The 21,651-nt window shown below is 32.1% G+C and overlaps 1 protein-coding gene and 1 long non-coding RNA gene across 6 annotated transcripts in view; both read right to left on the bottom strand.

The window, feature by feature from the left end:
• Positions 1-21,651, bottom strand: part of LOC149791882 (lymphocyte antigen 75-like) — a 153,360-nt gene that overhangs the window by 59,903 nt on the left and 71,806 nt on the right. For all 4 annotated transcript variants that reach the window (XM_089970386.1, XM_089970389.1, XM_089970388.1 and 1 more), the window contains exons 28-32: positions 20,931-21,056; positions 15,537-15,659; positions 11,633-11,806; positions 8,996-9,112; positions 4,789-4,905 (exon numbers count right to left, since the gene is read on the bottom strand). In XM_089970386.1, the coding sequence (XP_089826512.1) occupies positions 4,789-4,905; positions 8,996-9,112; positions 11,633-11,806; positions 15,537-15,659; positions 20,931-21,056 (657 nt within the window). The remainder of the gene's footprint in view (positions 1-4,788; positions 4,906-8,995; positions 9,113-11,632; positions 11,807-15,536; positions 15,660-20,930; positions 21,057-21,651) is intronic.
• LOC149791883 (uncharacterized) lies at positions 11,815-15,517 on the bottom strand. Of its 2 annotated transcripts, none has more exons than XR_016423431.1 (3): positions 14,365-15,517; positions 13,896-14,095; positions 11,815-13,597 (listed from the first exon to the last, which is right to left on the bottom strand). It is a non-coding gene; the product is annotated as an uncharacterized LOC149791883 (long non-coding RNA). The 2 variants fall into 2 exon arrangements; XR_016423432.1 differs by having other exon boundaries at positions 13,896-14,089.

The raw sequence follows: 21,651 nt of genomic DNA, 5'->3' as shown, positions 1-21,651 counted from the left end.
AAAACATATTCCAGGTTTTTCATGAACCTGTATTATCATACATGCAACTCATGTCTGGTTGTTTATCATTAGGTTACATGATTTGTGGGATTTGTCTTGGCATCACAAACATCAAGCAACAACAGCACTACAGTAAAAGTGAGTGGCAGCAACCGTGATGTCTTGGCAAAATATCCATATGAATGATTGCATCACTAAAATAGGGACACAGTCCAACGACCTTTATTTAGTCCCTGTAACAATGACCACTTATACCATTCTAAAACAAAAAAAGCTGGCTACCGATATATGAAATGTTTTATGTATGCTTTTAGTATTTTATAGTTTCTATTGTAAACCAGACTGAAGTAAATGTAGATTATTTCACCACTTAGCCTGGTACCCTGTCATATCATAGCTAGCACCTATATGTACAAGCAGGACCCATCATCCAATATCACGAAATGGACACCACTGACCTATGTGTAATCATTTGTAACAATGTCTGCTTGATTAATAAAGATTGTTAAGATTAAAAAACAAGCATTAAAAGAACAACAATTGTTTTTAAAAAAATAGAATTCTGGCTACAGGTGATAGATATTAGTCTGTATACCAGCTAACATACGTTTCGTGAATTGCCATCGTAGTGCCAAAAGTAACGTAGTGGTAGTGCATATTGTTTGTCTTTAGTGTTAATCCATATTGCCTGGGAGTGAATAAGGTCTTTATCAATTAAACCAGAAAGAGAGAATCATCTGTGAGAATCAATTGATAGTGTTAAAGGCATGTGATGTTTGATGTCCCCCCCCCCGATGTTACAATGATTACATTCCACTTACCAAGCTGTTGTCTATTCAAGTCTGTGTGACTGGGTTGCACACTTTGTTTATAGAGTTAATCAGAGTATGTCTTCTTTGAATTAAGCCATTAACTATTGTCTCTAAGCACATATTTCTGTTTCTGGATGTCAGAGATAACTGTTTCTTTTTATTTCATTAATTTTTAGATACGCAATGCAAATGTATAGATATTTCATATTTTCCCAAAGCCCATTCAAAACCATCTTTACAGCTGATATTACAACTGAGCACTAATAATGTGAACACCTAGTACCTTAATAACAATGGGAAAACATCCAACCAAAACGAGACAAATTTTAACACTGTAGAAAATGATTTTTGTAATTAACAGAAGTGAAAATGAATGGACCACTTGCAAACTAGCGGTTTAAACATCAGTAAAACAAATTTAGGTTGTTATAAAGGAAATGGAGTAAATCAGATAAGATTTTGTATACTAATACATATATGTGATCTTCAAATGTAAATGTGATTTCATGATAGAAGCATATATTTATTGAGCTATATAGTTTTGTTTTTAGATGAATGCATACAATATTTTAGCAAGAACTATCCATAAAGGATAGAATATGTACAATGATTGTGGTTACTTTTCTTCACATTGTTCTGAGACTGGACTTGGAAACTGGTCTTTTTGTGCAAACGTGTTATGACAGACAATGTCTTGAGACACTGATTTTTGTTCACAGAAGGGGCCACCTCTCATAACAGGTTTTACTGTACCTGCAATGATGTCATTGATAACTATGCAAATCTTTCCTTTTAAAAAAAATATTTAAATTTTTTGGACATAAACATAAATCCAAAATCAATCCTCCTCACATCCACTGAATCATATATCAATGCTCATAATTCATGACAAATAATATACCTTTTTTATTGAATTAAATATAACACGGGACAAAGAAAAAAAAGAAGATATAATCATATAATCATCTGATTTAGAGACAACAGTGTCTACAGCATCTTTTAATTGCTGAAATATTTTGTATATCGCATAACACATATAATTATATAATCTATGTTGGGGTTTGGACTGAGACAAGGAAATCTCAGTCACAGGGTTACATTATTTGCCTCCACACAAGGCTTGTCGAATGGGGAGATATATACTGTAACCTTGCAACTGGGATTTCCTTGTCTTGGTCTAAACCCCAACATATATTATTTTTCTCACCCAATATTTTGCTTTAAAGTAAAATGAACTCTTCACTACTGTAATACAGTTCATGTCCAAAGGTTTACACGTGTCTCATTAATACAAATATGTTAATGAGGGCTGTGGTGTCACCATGCATCCGAAGTACACAGTTTATATGCGTGAGCAAAGAAACACAACAACATAAAATGTTGCATAGTAATAAGGTATTATCACATTTAATATATGAATGCTATATGAAAATAGCAATAAATAATTCATATTTATTAATGAAAATGTTTCGTTTTCATCAGTTCCAATTTTGAAAAGCTATATTGTAAATAATGAGACAATACTGGGTACTCAGCTCTACTGTAGTTATACTTAGTACAAGCTGTAACGAAGAGTAACGTGTTGTATTAGATTATTCATGGGTAATTAGTGATCTGTGTCACTATTGTATATAACTCGCCTTTTCTTTGGAGGAGGTGAAACTGTTTTGTGACATACTTGTGTTGTAATTAATATTGACTGCAAAATTACCCCTGTGTATGAAAGACCCTCCAAATATGGACCCTAGCGGATAACAATGTGCTGAACTGTCAAGTTCATGGTTTCTATGAAAATTACTTTTTCTGTCTTGGAAATATGGCAAGTGCTACTGTGAAATTTGCCTATGGATTAATGTGTGATAAGATAAATGATTCCTTCTGGCTGGTAAGTGCATTATTTGTCATTAAAGATTGTAGGTATATGTTTGATTTAACTGGGGCATAATTTCAGATGATTAACAAAATTTGATGAAAGCTTGTTTGACATAACACATTTCTGGCTGTTACTAAGCTTTATGTAGTTGTGAGAGCATTGGGATTTTTGTGGCCGGTAATGTATATAGCCTGAGTGTTCCTTGAATAATAGAATCTATGTTTGGGTTTTGGACCAAGAAAAGGAAGTTTCTGTCAAGGGGTTATATTATTTGTCTTTCCACGAGTCTATGAAGTGTATAGGCCTAGTCTATGTGTATGGATCAGTGTTTTCTATCACATTTCAGTACACACAGCATTGAGAATTTTATCTTCTCTGTAGCACAATCAATTTTCAGGTCAGCATCATTAAATGTAGCTAACAGTATATAATTTGTTTCACACGAAGTATTTAAAACTAGTTAGGTAGCTTTAGCTATATAAATGACGCTGACATAAACATGTACTGAGTTAGACCTGCATATAAGATAAATTTTACTATGCTGTGTGAAACAAACTAGCAAAATATCAAATAGCTCGACATCATGTGTGTGTGTGTGTGTCTGTCTTGAAATTTTTTGTACGGTATATTCTCAAAGATGGAGCAACATTAATTTACTGTTTTTTGTTATATATTTGTTGTTGGTTTTGGGGTTGTTGTTTTTTTTGTTAGACCAACTATGTCAGGCACAGCAGAAGACAACAAGGGTTTCTTTTTTTTAAAGTAGTTCTGAGCACGTGGACACCTTGACTGAGACGACTGGTCTGAGATGACTAGACTGAGATAAGAAAAGTAAGGTTAGTAAAACAGCTAGATTTCTCTGTCACATGGGTGAGAAATATATATAACTATTTTCTTCTTGTGTGCTTAAAATTTTACTGTAAAATAATGCTACTCACAATTAATTGCCAGTAATTAAATGAGATTTTGTGCTTTTCTGGTATTTGTCTTCAGTGGTGTCACTCAGGTTGGTGTCACCCAGTGCGGTAGCTCATGGTGTCACCTCCATGGTCCTCCTTCCGTAACAGACCATACAGAATCCTTAGTAATGTCATTTTGGTGTCACACCATCTGATGGTGTCACCCAGTGCAGTCCGCACCCCCCGCATCCCCCTAGCGATGCCACTGCTGTGCCTGCTAGTCATGTATTTAACTATGATCGGTTATCCACTTATGAAATCCGACTAGACCGAGCAGTGTGTGCTCTGTAAAATTTGCAATTTTTCATTTTGGTGTCAACCCTCTGAAATGATGTCATCCGGTGTGGTCCGCAACCCCCTAGCAACACCACTGTTTGTCTTCTAACCTGATTGTTGCTAAATGGAGAAATTTATTCTATGAACCTAATAAAGGAAATGTACAGGGCACTATCATTTAATTTAAATTTTCTTTTGATTATTGGGGGCCACTCTAACTGGCTCATGATAGAAAGAGTGTGGGTTATATTTCCTACCATAAGACCAGCATGGGTCAGCTATCTTAATGTGTCATTGAGCATGGCACTTTATTCCCACTGCTGTGGACATAAATATTCAACTTGTGTTGATGTGCCTTAATCCAATTCTTGTCATTTATGTTTCTATGTAACTTACATCAACTCTCTTTCTTCACAGATAATTATTTGCAAAACTATGCCGTTTTGAAATGTATGAACAGGATTAATGTTAACAGGTTTCTTTAAACAATGTGTCTTCTTTAAATGAATTTTCTTAGCAGGCATGTTTTCATTGCTGATGATGTACAGATATTTTCTATCTGATCTCTTTTGTGAGGATTTTGATTTTTGTATTGTACATTAATTATAATACAATATCTTATAGTTTACACATCTATCGCCGCAAGTGACTACACATCTTTTTATGATATAGGTTATGCTTATTATAATTGCCACCTAGCAATATTGTTACTGCTTGAATTCACACTGAAATCATTCTTGTAGTGAGAGATATACTAGGAAGTTGTAAAGGGCAATTTGAAATGTAAATCCCTGTTTTTTAAATAGTGCCAAAAATAAAATTGGAGAAAAAATAAGTCTGATTATTTGTGTAGAGAATTACTACTTACCTTTCTTCTTGCAGATGTATCCAAAGCTGTGACTGCATGGCATATCATTCCACTTGTATGACATAGTAGACATTATTGCACCACAGTCTTCTCCACTTGCAGCATTGTTAGGCTCTCCTGAAAAACAAAGCAACAGTGACACTGACTGTTTACATTGTGAAACTATTTTAGCACTGAATGTACCTATTTAAACAAGCTGAAACATAGAGCAACTTCAATGGCAAATCCCATCACTTTTAACTTCATATTCCAAACCCTGACATTCCCCAGCACATCATCGTGCAAAATTACCCATATATATGATGCTTCCTCTGATTATGACAGGCATTGTGACGTTTGTTGAAAACATATTCGAAAATTTCCTAATCATATAAATTTTTCCCACATATGACCTTTGACTGTATCTTGAGTCCTCTGGGGTTTCTCTGTAATTATTCGTTTCTGATAATAAACAACGCACACTTTAATCAGAAATGAATGAACGTTTATAAACATATAATAATTTGTGATGGTTATCTATAATCTTGAGATTTTGATAATGCAAATTAAATAAATAAACTTTGATTAAAACATTCTGCACTGAAGATAATCTGATGAATGACAGTCTAATGAATGATGTACAATTGTACAAGCATTTCAACTTACATGTTTAGGATCTCAAAGATAAGAGGAACCAAACATGATTTTTTGTTATTATGACAAGGCATAAAACTGTACCTTCAGATTAACTAGTGTCTATATAATGAGATTTCTTGTGTAAAGAAATGCAATTCCATCCAAACTCTTAATACCAAAAGAAATGGCAATTGTGCAAGATTATTCTAAAAGTGAAGCGAACATTTCTCTCAATTTGTTCAGAATCTTTTTGTATATTCATCAATTATATGTAATGGTAGTTATAACAAATTTCACCTGAGTTTTACAGAGTTATATAATTTACCTGGATTATTATTTGTCGATGGATCTCAATAGATATCTTACAATTGCATTGAGATGTTGTCACCTCATTATGACTTCCACAGATCAACAAAGACACTTTGAAACACTCTTTATAAAAGTATCCAAGAAAACTGAAGTTGCAAAAAATGGATAGCGGTTTTATATATTAAAAGTGTTAAATATAACGGTTTTCAAAATGTTAACTACTGTCATACTATGTGGAAACACCTTGAACTTATTCTTACATAAAGAGATGATACAGTTTATAGAAAAGGGCAGCCATTTGATTATATATTGCAATGGTAGTTTAATATTTACTTCATATCTTTTTAATACTGATAGACTGATGCCAATTAAGGCTTACTTTAGTTTTATGATAGCTGTTCCTATTATCAAGAGATTGATGCCAAGTAAGGTTTACATTAGTTTTATGAAAGCTGCAGAGTTCCTATTTTCAAGAGACTGATGCCAATCAAGGTTTATATTAGTTTTTTTTTAAAGCTGTAGAGTTCCTATTTTCAAGAGACTGATGCCAATCAAGGTTTACATTAGCTTTTTTTTAAAGCTGTAGAGTTCCTATTTTCAAGAGACTGATGCCAATTAAGGTTTACATTAGCTTTTTTTTAAAGCTGTAGAGTTCCTATTTTCAAGAGACTGATGCCAATTAAGGTTTACATTAGTTTTTTTAAGCTGTAGAGTTCCTATTTTCAAGAGACTGATGCCAATGAAGGTTTACATTAGGTTTTTTTTAAAGCTGTAGAGTTCCTATTTTCAAGAGACTGATGCCAATTAAGGTTTACATTAGTTATTTTAAGCTGTAGAGTTCCTATTTTCAAGAGACTGATGCCAATCAAGGTTTACATTAGTTTTTTTAAGCTGTAGAGTTCCTATTTTCAAGAGACTGATGCCAATTAAGGTTTACATTAGTTTTTTTTTTAAAGCTGTAGAGTTGCTATTTTCAAGAGACTGATGCCAATTAAGGTTTATATTAGTTTTTTAAGCTGTAGAGTTCATATTTTCAAGAGACTGATGCCAATTAAGGTTTACATTAGGTTTTTTTTAAAGCTGTAGAGTTCCTATTTTCAAGAGACTGATGCCAATCAAGGTTTACATTAGTTTTTTTAAGCTGTAGAGTTCCTATTTTCAAGAGACTGATGCCAATGAAGGTTTACATTAGTTTTTTTAAAGCTGTAGAGTTCCTATTTTCAAGAGACTGATGCCAATTAAGGTTTACATTAGTTTTTTTAAGCTGTAGAGTTCCTATTTTCAAGAGACTGATGTCAATCAAGGTTTACATTAGGTTTTTTTAAAGCTGTAGAGTTCCTATTTTCAAGAAACTGATGCCAAGTAAGGTTTACATTAGTTTTTTTTAACCTGTAGAGTTCCTATTTTCAAGAGACTGATGCCAATTAAGGTTTACATTAGCTTTTTTAAGCTGTAGAGTTCCTATTTTCAAGAGACTGATGCCAATCAAGGTTTACATTAGTTTTTTTTAAGCTGTAGAGTTCCTATTTTCAAGAGACTGATGCCAATTAAGGTTTACATTAGGTTTTGTTAAGCTGTAGAGTTCCTATTTTCAAGAGACTGATGCCAATTAAGGTTTACATTTGTTTTTTTAAGCTGTAGAGTTCCTATTTTCAAGAGACTGATGCCAATTAAGGTTTACATTAGGTTTTTTTAAGCTGTAGAGTTCCTATTTTCAAGAGACTGATGCCAATTAAGGTTTACATTAGGTTTTTTTTAAGCTGTAGAGTTCCTATTTTCAAGAGACTGATGCCAATTAAGGTTTACATTAGGAATTTTAAAGCTGTAGAGTTCCTATTTTCAAGAGACTGATGCCAAGTAAGGTTTACATTAGTTTTTTTTAAAGCTGTAGATTTACTATTTTCAAAAGACTGATGCCAATTAAGGTTTACATTAGTTTTTTTAAGCTGTAGAGTTCCTGTTTTCAAGAGACTGATGCCAATCAAGGTTTACTTTAGTTTTTTTAAGCTGTAGAGTTCCTATTTTCAAGAGACTGATGCTAATGAAGGTTTACATTAGTTTTTTTAAGCTGTAGAGTTCCTATTTTCAAGAGACTGATGCCAATTAAGGTTTACATTAGGTTTTTTTAAGCTGTAGAGTTCCTATTTTCAAGAGACTGATGCCAATTAAGGTTTACATTAGGTTTTTTTTAAGCTGTAGAGTTCCTATTTTCAAGAGACTGATGCCAATTAGGTTTACATTAGGAATTTTAAAGCTGTAGAGTTCCTATTTTCAAGAGACTGATGCCAAGTAAGGTTTACATTAGTTTTTTTTAAAGCTGTAGATTTACTATTTTCAAAAGACTGATGCCAATTAAGGTTTACATTAGTTTTTTTAAGCTGTAGAGTTCCTGTTTTCAAGAGACTGATGCCAATCAAGGTTTACTTTAGTTTTATGAAAGCTGTTCCTTTTTTCAAGATCTTAAATAATTCAGCATCAGAATATTTTAATGCTTTATGTTTGTAAGAAACATTAGCATCGAGATATCATGGTCAAGTTTGAGTGAGAACAATGCATTACATACACCTAAAGTCCAAAAAGAGTTCCGAATATTTTAAAAACTATGTGACTTGAGACCATATGGTTTCACAAAATAGTTTGTACCATTATATTAAACAAACATCCAATGATTCAGGTTCTATGAACCTTTGCAAGTAGTTTAAAGGGGGTAATCCTGGTATTTTAATGTCATAGTATTTGTACATGGCAGTTGGGATATATCAGTGATAACAGTGTAATAACCTTTCCTAATTTATATAAATTTATGTTATATTTGTATTCTTTTATGCAAAAGATGTTAACCCTGTAAATTCTTTACTAAAACATATATGTTTCAATATAGTTGACATTCAAATAAACTACCTTTTTGATAATCATCCTATCCTGAATAAATGTAGGATAGTCTTATTATTATTATTATTAGTACTATTATTCTGACAGCAGTGAATCTGAATTCCTAGCTCTCACGTTTAAATAAGTCGCATATGACATCTTAAAAACATCATCTACGGGACAAACAGGTCAATAAATAGGACTATTATGTACAGGTACAAAGCATTTTGAAAATAAGAAAAGTCTGTCAGATCCATTTATGTTTGAGTGTACATTTGCACACTTGCCCACAATCTTCATGAATGAGAGCCAGGTTGTATTTATGCAATCAAAATATGGTTAAAAAAATAGCCACTAATAATAATTTCTCAACCTATGTTCTTCCAAAGACTGATGCATGTGTCATTTCTACCTGATTTCCAGTTGAAGTAGAAATATGGGTCACCATTCGACCATCTCCAGATTCCCTCAGTTCCATGATCATTGGCTCCTATCCAGAAGTCTCGTAATGTCCTGGATCTCACGCGTCCTAAAAATAATGTACATATTTTCTGCAAGTGTGGTTATAGGCAAATAAATGACGTGAACCTAAGTATTTATTTTCAAATCACAATGTGCATTTCCCAGGATAATGCGCATAATAGTTTCTGAGCTTCTATTGGTTTCAATGACGCAACATCACGCTACCTTACACATTTTCTATCATCATACATTATTTTGTTAATAACCAATATGATTGAATATTGTTCATCTTCATTGATGTGCAATCTATTTGCTTAAGAAATGAAGCAAAAACCGCCTACTGTTGCACCCAACTTTTGTGACGGAGATCCATGTACTTTGAAGTGTGTGTACTAAGACACTTGGATATAAATTGCAAAAAACATAGTTATATGCAAAGTAGTCATTCCTAACTAAAATGATGATATAATAGAATACTGTATTGCTAGCATATAAGCCGAATAATTTAGGAAAAAATAAAGGCGTGGAAAAAGGGGGGTGGCTTCTCCATGGGATAAGGTCTAACTTGAAAGTTTTTAAATTTGTTTTGTTGACTAATGTAATGGCTGTAAATCTTGGGACATGTAAGAATAATATTTTTCCATTTCCTAAGATGTATATGCATGTAACAAACATACATATTTGGTGTCCCAACAATTACAAAATTGTTATGAACTACTATGATTACTCTTGTTATTATTTTGTATGAGTGTATTTTCTTATTTCTCCAACATGAATTAAATAAACATAAATAAAGGCTTCATAAGTCATGGGAAGGTTCGAGTTTACCCAGGAGACCAGGATGTACTATAATGTACAGTACTTACACAGTGTAGGTCATGCTTAGCATCACTTAAATCCTTGTTTATTCACGAACGTAAGAGAAGCCAAATTTGTTTTATTCCTTGTTTTGACTAAATTGCATCCTTCCAGATAACATTTCAGCTAGTCGTTGATAGCTGTTTCATTTACATTGATCCATATGCTCATATGTTATTCTTTTCAATGATATCAGTGATCCTATATATTAAGGTAATCTTTATGAAAAGGTTTAATTGTGCAAGTTATATAACCAGCATAACTATTACATGTCCATGAAAGCATGGTAATAATAAAGACTAACATTCTGAATATATATAGACTAAGATCATTATCAATCTGTTTTAGTTTTGTCTTTTGGCTTAACAAAATCATAAATTTCTACACAATGGAAAACTGGATTTTTCTGTGTCTCCTTTGTTTATATTTGGCGGATGTGTCTTTTCTTTTCTGACAACAATACAGGCTGGTTAATCAATAAAACCGTGAAACTGGCTTGGGTTAAGAGGGAATTTGGACTGGTGGTTATACCAGTACTTTGATCTGTAACTGTCTTTTACTCCAAAATATAAGCATGATTATTATATTTTTTGTAAAAGGGTGTGTAAAGTCGCTTGCATGCAAATTACAACTCAATTTGTATGGTATTAGCATACTTTACTAAGCATTATTTCTGAAACTTCATTATTGCATTTTGGAGATATCATTAAAATTTAGTGCGGAGGTGCCCAAGATTTGAGTCCAAGTGATGTAATTCATAAAGCGGAATGTACTTCATTCATAGTTTACTGAAACCTACAGCATACATGTGGGGGCACCATTATGTAAATAATACATTCACTAGCCTAAATGTAAGCATTGAACCAAACCCCACTGTTGTTTGTTGTTGTCATAATGGGATCAAATTTTAAAGAGTATGGTAATTACAATTTCAAGACAAAATAAAAACGTAATTACTAGTGCAATGATATAAAAAGTCTAATGCAATAATGCATAAATGAACAATAATTAACTTGAGTCCAAAGAGAAAGGTAGTGTTACAGCAACCTGTGAATACAAAATTCTAGCTACCGTCCAAACAAGTTATATACATTTCTATGTAATAATCATACATGCCATCCCCGAGAAAGGTATATGCATAATTCTTGCTAATATAAGTTTGCCAAATAATGCATTTCTTGGGCTTGCAAATCGGCTTATACATAGGTCATGCACTTTTTAGTTTATACCTTTTAAGTTTGTGAGAGGGTCAGCTTATACCTGAATGAGCTTATATGCATGTATATACAAGATTATTTTGTCAAATGTTACAATCAAAGTGACCTGTGTTTAGAATTGTAGGTTGTGAATTGTTGCGAGCTATGACTAAAGATTTCAGGATGATTAATTAATACAGCAATCCATTTCCAAAGAAAAGGTGAGATATCAAGAGAAAGTGTGAAATGCAAGAAAATATACACATGGAATACTTGTTCCTTGGCTGGAAAATGCTGTAATGCAATTATTACAAAGCAACCATCAATCTCAAGGTACATAAAGTCAAAGATTTAAATATAGCCCTGATATATGTCTCTAAAATTAAGCTAAATATCAACTTACGTAAACTTTAATTTTCAAAATTAGATGTCTAGTGGATGAAACACAGGCTGAGAAAAGGCTATAAGAGACAGCAATTCAGATCAAAGGACACTGAATTTTATTTAGTCTGAAGACACACAATGGCACTTACCATCTATATATAAGTCTTCAATCTTTGAAGTAATACTAAGCAGATCTCCCCCATCCTCCTGGCATTTAGTGCGAGCATCTTGCCAAGTGGCTCGGATATCATTGATCTGGTAGCAGTATTCTTCAAAATAGTGGGCTTCAAACATGTCGCCACAATGCGAATCCCAGGCCATTGCTAAAAAGAACATCATTAATTCAACCCAACGGATATGTGTAACAAGTGGAAGGGAGAGTTTGAGTCAAAGTTTTCATTTCCATATTGACTTAATGGAAGCAACAAAATGCATTAGAAACAACAACTTACAATAATATTCAGTTTTGTCTACCCGATTTAATCAGGTCTTACTTTTTTGAGTTACCATGTATGTGACAGGAATAACAAATCCTTTTCATCATAACTCAATTTAACCAGCCTCTTCAGTCCTTTATATTTGCGACTGTGTTGCAAACCTATCACTCTGAAAAGCTTTTATTTGTGACAACATACAGTTTTACTTGTAAATTCAATACTAGACTACACAGCTAGTACTGTGTTATATTGAATGCCACATTTTTTGCATTTTATAAAATAAATAACATTTGATGTTGCACAATTAGTACCACAATGCATATAAAAAGTTTCTTTCATATTATTACTATTGAAAGAAGTATTTTCATTAATAAATGAACAGTGTGAACATCTAGGTCTATTACATTTAGTTGATGATCCTATTTTATATGATATTTTTTTTCTAATTTGGAATTAGTTAGGAAATCTTTAAGATTTTTTAGCCCTTTTATAAGCAAGTGTGGGTTTGCTTTCATGTAGCGATTTAGCACTTGCTTTACATGGTAAGTTTAATAAATCCCATTATTTATTGATAATCTTTAATACCTATATTAGGCAAACTTGGATTATATTCAATAACAAAAGGAATGATATCTTCATTTCTACTTTTGATTTTACATTGTAAAGATTCAAATTGTGTAAGGGAAGATAATTTTTGGAAAGCAGTATTAATGATGTCAATAGGGTAATTTCTATTTTAAAAATGCTGACCTAGTTCTCTCAAAGTTGATTTAAAAACAGCATCATCCAAAATAATTCTTCTATATCTTTTTGCTTGACTATATGGTATGTCATTTTTACATGATTTAGGATGACATGAAGAATATTCAACATAGTGATGAATATTTGTGTTGTTAACATAAACCATGGTAGTAATGTCGTTATTTTCATTTTTCATGACATCTATGTCCAAAAATGATACTTTAGTTTTAGAGACATTGAATGTAAATTTTATTGTTGGATGTAATTTGTTTAAACTGTCTATAAAATAACATACACACATACATGCATACATACACACATACAAAGTCAAGTATTATAGGTTACTGCATTTGTATGGGAAAATATAAACGAGTTTTGGCAAGGAATACTGCACGAACATGTGAGTGCAGTATATCCTAATGACAAAACGAGTTCATATTTTCCCATACAAAAGCAGTAACTTTTTTATTATATTCTCATTTTTATTATATGCTCATTTTTTATAACTACCTAAGGCTTAATAATAAAATACATTACAAGAAACAATCTATTTGATTTATTCTCTATTACAAAATAAATTCATAAACCGTAGATTGTTCAATACACAATAACAGTATTCATGTGCACATAGCTCCGCCCACTGACCTTTTAGTTTCATATTGTACCTGTACACTCAGTCACTCATTTGAAAAATAAATCCCATTTTTCTCTATCTGAAATTAAAATTTAAAATCATATTATGAATGACTGCGCCATTGAACAAAGTTCCCAGCTGGTCAGGAATGGAGGAATTGAGTTGTTCTGTCAATCCAGCTAAATTCTGATTATCTCCTTTTGTGTGTTTTCTGCACGATGTACATGTGACTTGAAGGACAGGCATTGACAACAAGCTGCACAACTGTTTCTGTTCTGCCATGGATAACTTTGAATCGTAAGCTGGAAAAATATGAAAGTTTTTAAATCTAAATTCTCAATAAGATGCTGGATTCAACATTCTATTTTTAGAGAACAACAAATTCTTTTCATTTTGGAGTGCAGTACAGCGGACTTTGTAATGTGATTTCGATTTAAAAAATTGTCTGGATTATAGGCCTACAGATTACAGTACATTTCCGTGACTTGGATTAGTATTTGGAAACCACGTAATTCTTATTACCAGAAAGAGACTACAAAATACATTTTGAGGAGATTAAAGATGCAAAAAGGCAAGTAGATTTACTCTCATTATTATTACCAGTTATAGATGACATATTTTTATGACAAGTCACTTGCATGATCTTTGTTGGAGGGATGCCAGCTTTCGACAGGTTTGTTACAGTAGTCTTCCTTACTGAATGGTTGGTAATTATCCCCTGGATTTCTGTCCTTTCTGCGGCTCATTTCATCAAACTCCCCAGTTGATTAACCCCCATTGGTCTCAGATAATACCTGCAACTTGTAATATTTTGTCCAGTAAAATATATTTGTTATATTGTTTAAATTTACACGCTCATAAAAATCTGTTTTCTTATATTTTGCAATGTTTAGCATTCGCAGAGTACAAAATTTATTCCATATTTTTCCGATATTTTTTGTTTACTTTCATATAATTTTATTTTCATTTATTCATTATTTGTTATAAATGTTTTTACAAATATTATTTTCTGTATTTATATTTTTATTTTAAATAAGGGCACTAACTGAATCTTTAGAAATATAATTACCATATCTGGGAAGTTTCTGTCAGTTACTGAATTGGAATTGGTGTCAAATAAAAGGGTCTGTCGGCATCCATCATTTCCAAGGGCCTTTGTTTCAAATACTGCATGTAAAGATGAACTGGGTCTCGCTCCAGTGTTGTTCCAGTAGAAAAAATGCGAGGTATTGTTGATCTGTAGTCATCCTTCCCAGTACCGTCAAAGGTTTTTGCTATCCCTCTCAGCATATTGAAGATATTTTGTACCAGTTGAATCGGTGAAAACTGATACATCTCCAAACTTTAATTTTCTGTGCTCGTCTCGGCCTTTAAATCCAAACATTTTTCCAAAAATGTAGAATAGTGAAAATTGCAATGCAGCTGGCGTGAGAGAGCCCATTTCACCAGCTGAAAATAAAGCTGCTTTGTCATTTTGGCTTATTGGTTCTGATGCTCTTGCTTTTCTTCCAAAACCAGCTTTTTTCAGTTGCATTTTTTTAGAATTTAGTGCTTCGGTTGATTTCTGGAATTGACGGTCTCTAAGAGAGACTTGATACCCTTGAGCCTTATGATGTCATTCAGTGCTGTTTCTTATGGAATCTAAAGAGCATGGCTCATACTCAGAACCATTGACTTTGCAAATCGTTATAAACATTTTTGTTTAAATGATCCAGAATGATATTTTCAATGCAACATGTCTCACGTTTGTTATCATACAGCCATCGCTGCACATTTCTGATATCACGCTCAGTTGCCTGCTTTGTTGAAAGTTTCTTTTGTGATTCTATGAATTCATCAACCATTTCAATTTTGACATCTCTACTCTCAAATGGCTCAAACAACTGGTTTACTTCATCTGCAGACAAATTAAATAAATCAAAAGTGTTGGCATCTGCATCCATTGTTTGTTTACAGTAGAAAGTAGTTCCTTTATTCATGTGAATGTTATATGTGTATTGTCGCGTGCATTCAGTATCGGGGAATATTGAACGGGGGAAAAAAATGAGCATATAATAAACATATATGTGTAAGTGTATAATATGCATGCATGAATATTATTTGAATGTTTGAGTGTATATGCAAGTTTACAACTTATATATTGATTAAACATTTGTACATGCGGTAGATTTGATTTTATGTGTACATATCAAACATGACACCATATATTTCTGTGACGGACTTAAACATATATGCATGTACTTGTTGATAGGAGATCATAATAATCCTGATAATCATCTTCTGGCATTTCCTCTTCTGTTGTTGGTGTGGTGGTCATTGAAGTAGTTTTTGTATTTGTTCTTGACGAAGTTGTGAGATCAAACACTGAAAATAAAGTAATGTGTGAAAAAGGTCACTTGAATTTGATTTTGTAAAAAACCAGATCAAGTCTCCATACCACTTCTTTAAGGAAAATGAATAAAAATACATCGATAGAGTTTAAGCTATATGTATTGAACAAGTTAATTTGCCTGAAAATTAATTGCAACTTTAGGTAATACAATTTCATCCCCACACTTCTTAAATAAAATGTTTTGAGGATATTATCAAACTGACCATCTGTATGACCACATGTCTGTACCTCTTTTTCTTCCTAAATGGGTGAAAAATCACTTAAATTAATAATTTATATTTAAAATATAGTACCTTTATGGAAGAGAGGTATTTTGTAGCTTCACCCCAAATTAACCTATACTACATTCTGAATCCCTAAGACTACAATGTTTTAATATTTAGGTTACATAAATACAACAATATTAACATAATTACATACTGTTTTAGTTTTTGAAAACTTTTCATATGCACTAATTAATATAGGGTTGTGCTATTCCATAGAAATTTACAAGTTGTCACACAAGATTTGATCAGGAAATACTATTGACAAAGAATAACCACAGGAAATATCAGTAAGCATATAACATGTGCACTGATATGCACAGATGAAACTAAACTATCTGCAAATCTCTGCAACTTTCAATTAATAGGTGATATTAGCCCAATAACCTTCAGTTAGTATCATTACAGGCATGGGGCTGAATCATTCAGCCAATTTGTCATGTGGCTCACATCTGATATATGTAATCAATGAAGAGAATATACATGGCAGAAAGTGATGATTATGTTGCCAAAAGATATTCCAGTCATCTTCAGAAGTTAATATAGAAATGAAGAGATTGTGCCAAATTGTGTAGATATTCAAATGGAATTGGAGTCATTGTGCTCTAACAGTATGTTGCAAGTTGCCATATACTGACTACATGATTTACTGTATTAAATTGTAGCTGACACATGAATGTTCTTGTGTGTTTCTCCATAATCATGGCTAACAACTGAATGTGCTTCTGTGTTTTTACCATGTTCATAGCTGACTCTCAAATATACTTGTCCTGGAGGACATATGCAACTTTAAGAAGATACACGAACATCCTTGAAGACAGATATGACAATGAAGATACACAAACATCCTTTAAGACAGATATGACAATGAAGATACACAAACATCCTTTAAGACAGATAAGACAATGAAGATACATGAACATCCTTTAAGATAGATAAGACAATGAAGATACATGAACATCCTTTAAGACAGATATGACAATGAAGATACATCCTTTAAAACAGATATGACAATGAAGATACATGAACATCCTTAAAGACAGATATGACAATGAAGATACACGAACATCTTTTAAGACAGATATGACAATGAAGATACATGAACATCCTTTAAGACAGATATGACAATGAAGATATACAAACATCCTTTAAGACAGATATGACAATGAAGATACATGAATATCCTTTAAGACAGATAAGACAATGAAGATATATGAACATCTTTTAAGACAGATATGACAATGAAGATACATGAACATCCTTTAAGACAGATATGGCAATGAAGATACATCCTTTAAGACAGATATGACAATGAAGATATATGAACATCCTTTAAGACAGATATGACAATGAAGATACATGAACATTCTTTAAGACAGATAAGACAATGAAGATACATGAACATCCTTTAAGACAGATATGACAATGAAGATACACAAACATCCTTTAAGACAGATATGACAATGAAGATACATGAACATCCTTTAAGACAGATATGACAATGAAGATACATGAACATTCTTTAAGACAGATAAGACAATGAAGATACATGAACATCCTTTAAGACAGATATGACAATGAAGATACACAAACATCCTTTAAGACAGATATGACAATGAAGATACACAAACATCCTTTAAGACAGATATGACAATGAAGATACATGAACATCCTTTAACACAAATATGACAATGAAGATACATGAACATTCTTTAAGACAGATAAGACAATGAAGATACATGAACATCCTTTAAGACAGATATGACAATGAAGATACACAAACATCCTTTAAGACAGATATGACAATGAAGATATATGAACATCCTTTAAGACAGATATGACAATGAAGATACACAAACATCCTTTAAGACAGATATGACAATGAAGATACATGAACATCCTTTAACACAAATATGACAATGAAGATACATGAACATTCTTTAAGACAGATAAGACAATGAAGATACATGAACATCCTTTAAGACAGATATGACAATGAAGATACATGAACATCCTTTAAGACAGATATGACAATGAAGATACATGAACATCCTTTAAGACAGATATGACAATGAAGATACACGAACATCTTTTAAGATAGATATGACAATGAAGATACATGAACATCCTTTAAGACAGATATGACAATGAAGATACATGAACATCCTTTAAGACAGATATGACAATGAAGATACACAAACATCCTTTAAGACAGATATGACAATGAAGATATGTGAACATCCTTTAAGACAAATATGACAAAGAAGATACATGAACATCCTTTAAGACAGATAAGACAATGAAGATACATGAACATCCTTTAAGACAGATATGACAATGAAGATACACGAACATCTTTTAAGATAGATATGACAATGAAGATACATGAACATCCTTTAAGACAGATATGACAATGAAGATACATGAACATCCTTTAAGACAGATATGACAATGAAGATACATCCTTTAAGACAGATATGACAATGAAGATACATGAACATCCTTTAAGACAAATATGACAATCAAGATACATGAACATCCATTAAGACAGATATGACAATGAAGATACATGAACATCCTTTAAGACAGATATGACAATGAAGATACATGAACATCCTTTAAGACAGATATAACAATGAAGATATATGAACATCCTTTAAGACAGATATGACAATGAAGATGATATACGAACATCCTTTAAGACAGATATGACAATGAAGATACACAAACATCCTTTAAGACAGATATGACAATGAAGATACACAAACATCCTTTAAGACAGATATGACAATGAAGATACATGAACATCCTTTAACACAAATATGACAATGAAGATACATGAACATCCTTTAAGACAGATATGACAATGAAGATACATGAACATCCTTTAAGACAGATATGACAATGAAGACACACGAACATCTTTTAAGATAGATATGACAATGAAGATACATGAACATCCTTTAAGACAGATATGACAATGAAGATACATGAACATCCTTTAAGACAGATATGACAATGAAGATACATGAACATCCTTTAAGACAGATATAACAATGAAGATATATGAACATCCTTTAAGACAGATATGACAATGAAGATGATATACGAACATCCTTTAAGACAGATATGACAATGAAGATACACAAACATCCTTTAAGACAGATATGACAATGAAGATACACAAACATCCTTTAAGACAGATATGACAATGAAGATACATGAACATCCTTTAACACAAATATGACAATGAAGATACATGAACATCCTTTAAGACAGATATGACAATGAAGATACATGAACATCCTTTAAGACAGATATGACAATGAAGACACACGAACATCTTTTAAGATAGATATGACAATGAAGATACATGAACATCCTTTAAGACAGATATGACAATGAAGATACATGAACATCCTTTAAGACAGATATGACAATGAAGATATATGAACATCCTTTAACACAGATATGACAATGAAGATATATGAACATCCTTTAAGACAAATATGACAAAGAAGATACATGAACATCCTTTAAGACAGATAAGACAATGAAGATACATGAACATCCTTTAAGACAGATATGACAATGAAGATACATGAACATCCTTTAAGACAGATATGACAATGAAGATACATCCTTTAAGACAGATATGACAATGAAGATACATGAACATCCTTTAAGACAAATATGACAATGAAGATACATGAACATCCATTAAGACAGATATGACAATGAAGATACATGAACATCCTTTAAGACAGATATAACAATGAAGATATATGAACATCCTTTAAGACAGATATGACAATGAAGATGATATACGAACATCCTTTAAGACAGATATGACAATGAAGATACATGAACATCCTTTAAGACAGATATGACAATGAAGATACATGAACATCCTTTAAGACAGATATAACAATGAAGATATATGAACATCCTTTAAGACAGATATGACAATGAAGATGATATACGAACATCCTTTAAGACAGATATGACAATGAAGATACACAAACATCCTTTAAGACAGATATGACAATGAAGATACACAAACATCCTTTAAGACAGATATGACAATGAAGATACATGAACATCCTTTAACACAAATATGACAATGAAGATACATGAACATCCTTTAAGACAGATATGACAATGAAGATACATGAACATCCTTTAAGACAGATATGACAATGAAGACACACGAACATCTTTTAAGATAGATATGACAATGAAGATACATGAACATCCTTTAAGACAGATATGACAATGAAGATACATGAACATCCTTTAAGACAGATATGACAATGAAGATATATGAACATCCTTTAACACAGATATGACAATGAAGATATATGAACATCCTTTAAGACAAATATGACAAAGAAGATACATGAACATCCTTTAAGACAGATAAGACAATGAAGATACATGAACATCCTTTAAGACAGATATGACAATGAAGATACATGAACATCCTTTAAGACAGATATGACAATGAAGATACATCCTTTAAGACAGATATGACAATGAAGATACATGAACATCCTTTAAGACAAATATGACAATGAAGATACATGAACATCCATTAAGACAGATATGACAATGAAGATACATGAACATCCTTTAAGACAGATATAACAATGAAGATATATGAACATCCTTTAAGACAGATATGACAATGAAGATGATATACGAACATCCTTTAAGACAGATATGACAATGAAGATACATGAACATCTTTTAAGACAGATAAGACAATGAAGATACATGAACATCCTTTTTACCAACTAACGATAATGTATTGATACCTGGTGAAACTTTGTTTCATAAAAGAGCTAATAAAAGGTTTTTAATCAGCAAAGATTCCTCACTTAACAAACCTACTTGTAATCTCTCAGAATATATCTTGAATATATACTATGAATTAAATTCAACATGAAATATAATCAGAAGCATAATGTAGACACCTACCCGACTTCTCACAAACATATGATAGCATCAGGGCACAACTTTGATCAGTCCATCTTCCATGGTTCGGACTCAAGCCCAAATGTATGGAGGCACAATTTTCTGCTTTATACAAGTTGTTAGGTTCATCTGAGGAAAAAGTGTGACATGTTCAGAAAAGCAAAAGTGACAAACACTTTGCTTATTAAACTGACAGAAGAAACCTATCTCCCATACCAATCAAAATGGATTGGATATCAAGGGAAAATTATTGGTAGAGAGTTTATTCCATGACAAAGTCTATTATATTCATTGTTCCATGACAAAGTCTATTATATTCATTGTTCCATGACAAAGTCTATTATATTCATTGTTCCATGACAAAGTCTATTATATTCATTGTTCTAATCATAAATACCAATAAGGGTAAATGATATGGCCATAACTTCAGTTCTGAAATTTGAATGGACATTTATGTGTTATGTTTGTGAAATAATAATAATAATAATAATAATAATAATGCTTTATTTATAGAGGGTGACTCATTAGTCAAGGACTATTCTCCTTTGAGGTCCTCTTAAGAAGAGTATAACAATGCACATTATATGAAGATAGCAATAATTACTGTTTATTTTAACATGTTTAGTATTAAAATACTAAATTCCATTATCTATTAGAAACACATACATGCTCATGATATCTTTTCTTAAATACTCTAATATTTTCAGCAGATTTTACATGTAGT

Source organism: Sinohyriopsis cumingii, chromosome 9 (assembly GCF_028554795.1).
Source record: "Sinohyriopsis cumingii isolate HCF-2022 chromosome 9, ASM2855479v2, whole genome shotgun sequence".
Lineage (NCBI taxonomy): Eukaryota > Metazoa > Mollusca > Bivalvia > Unionida > Unionidae > Sinohyriopsis > Sinohyriopsis cumingii.
Note: the sequence above shows the minus strand (reverse complement) of the source record. Positions and strands in the feature narration are given on the sequence as shown.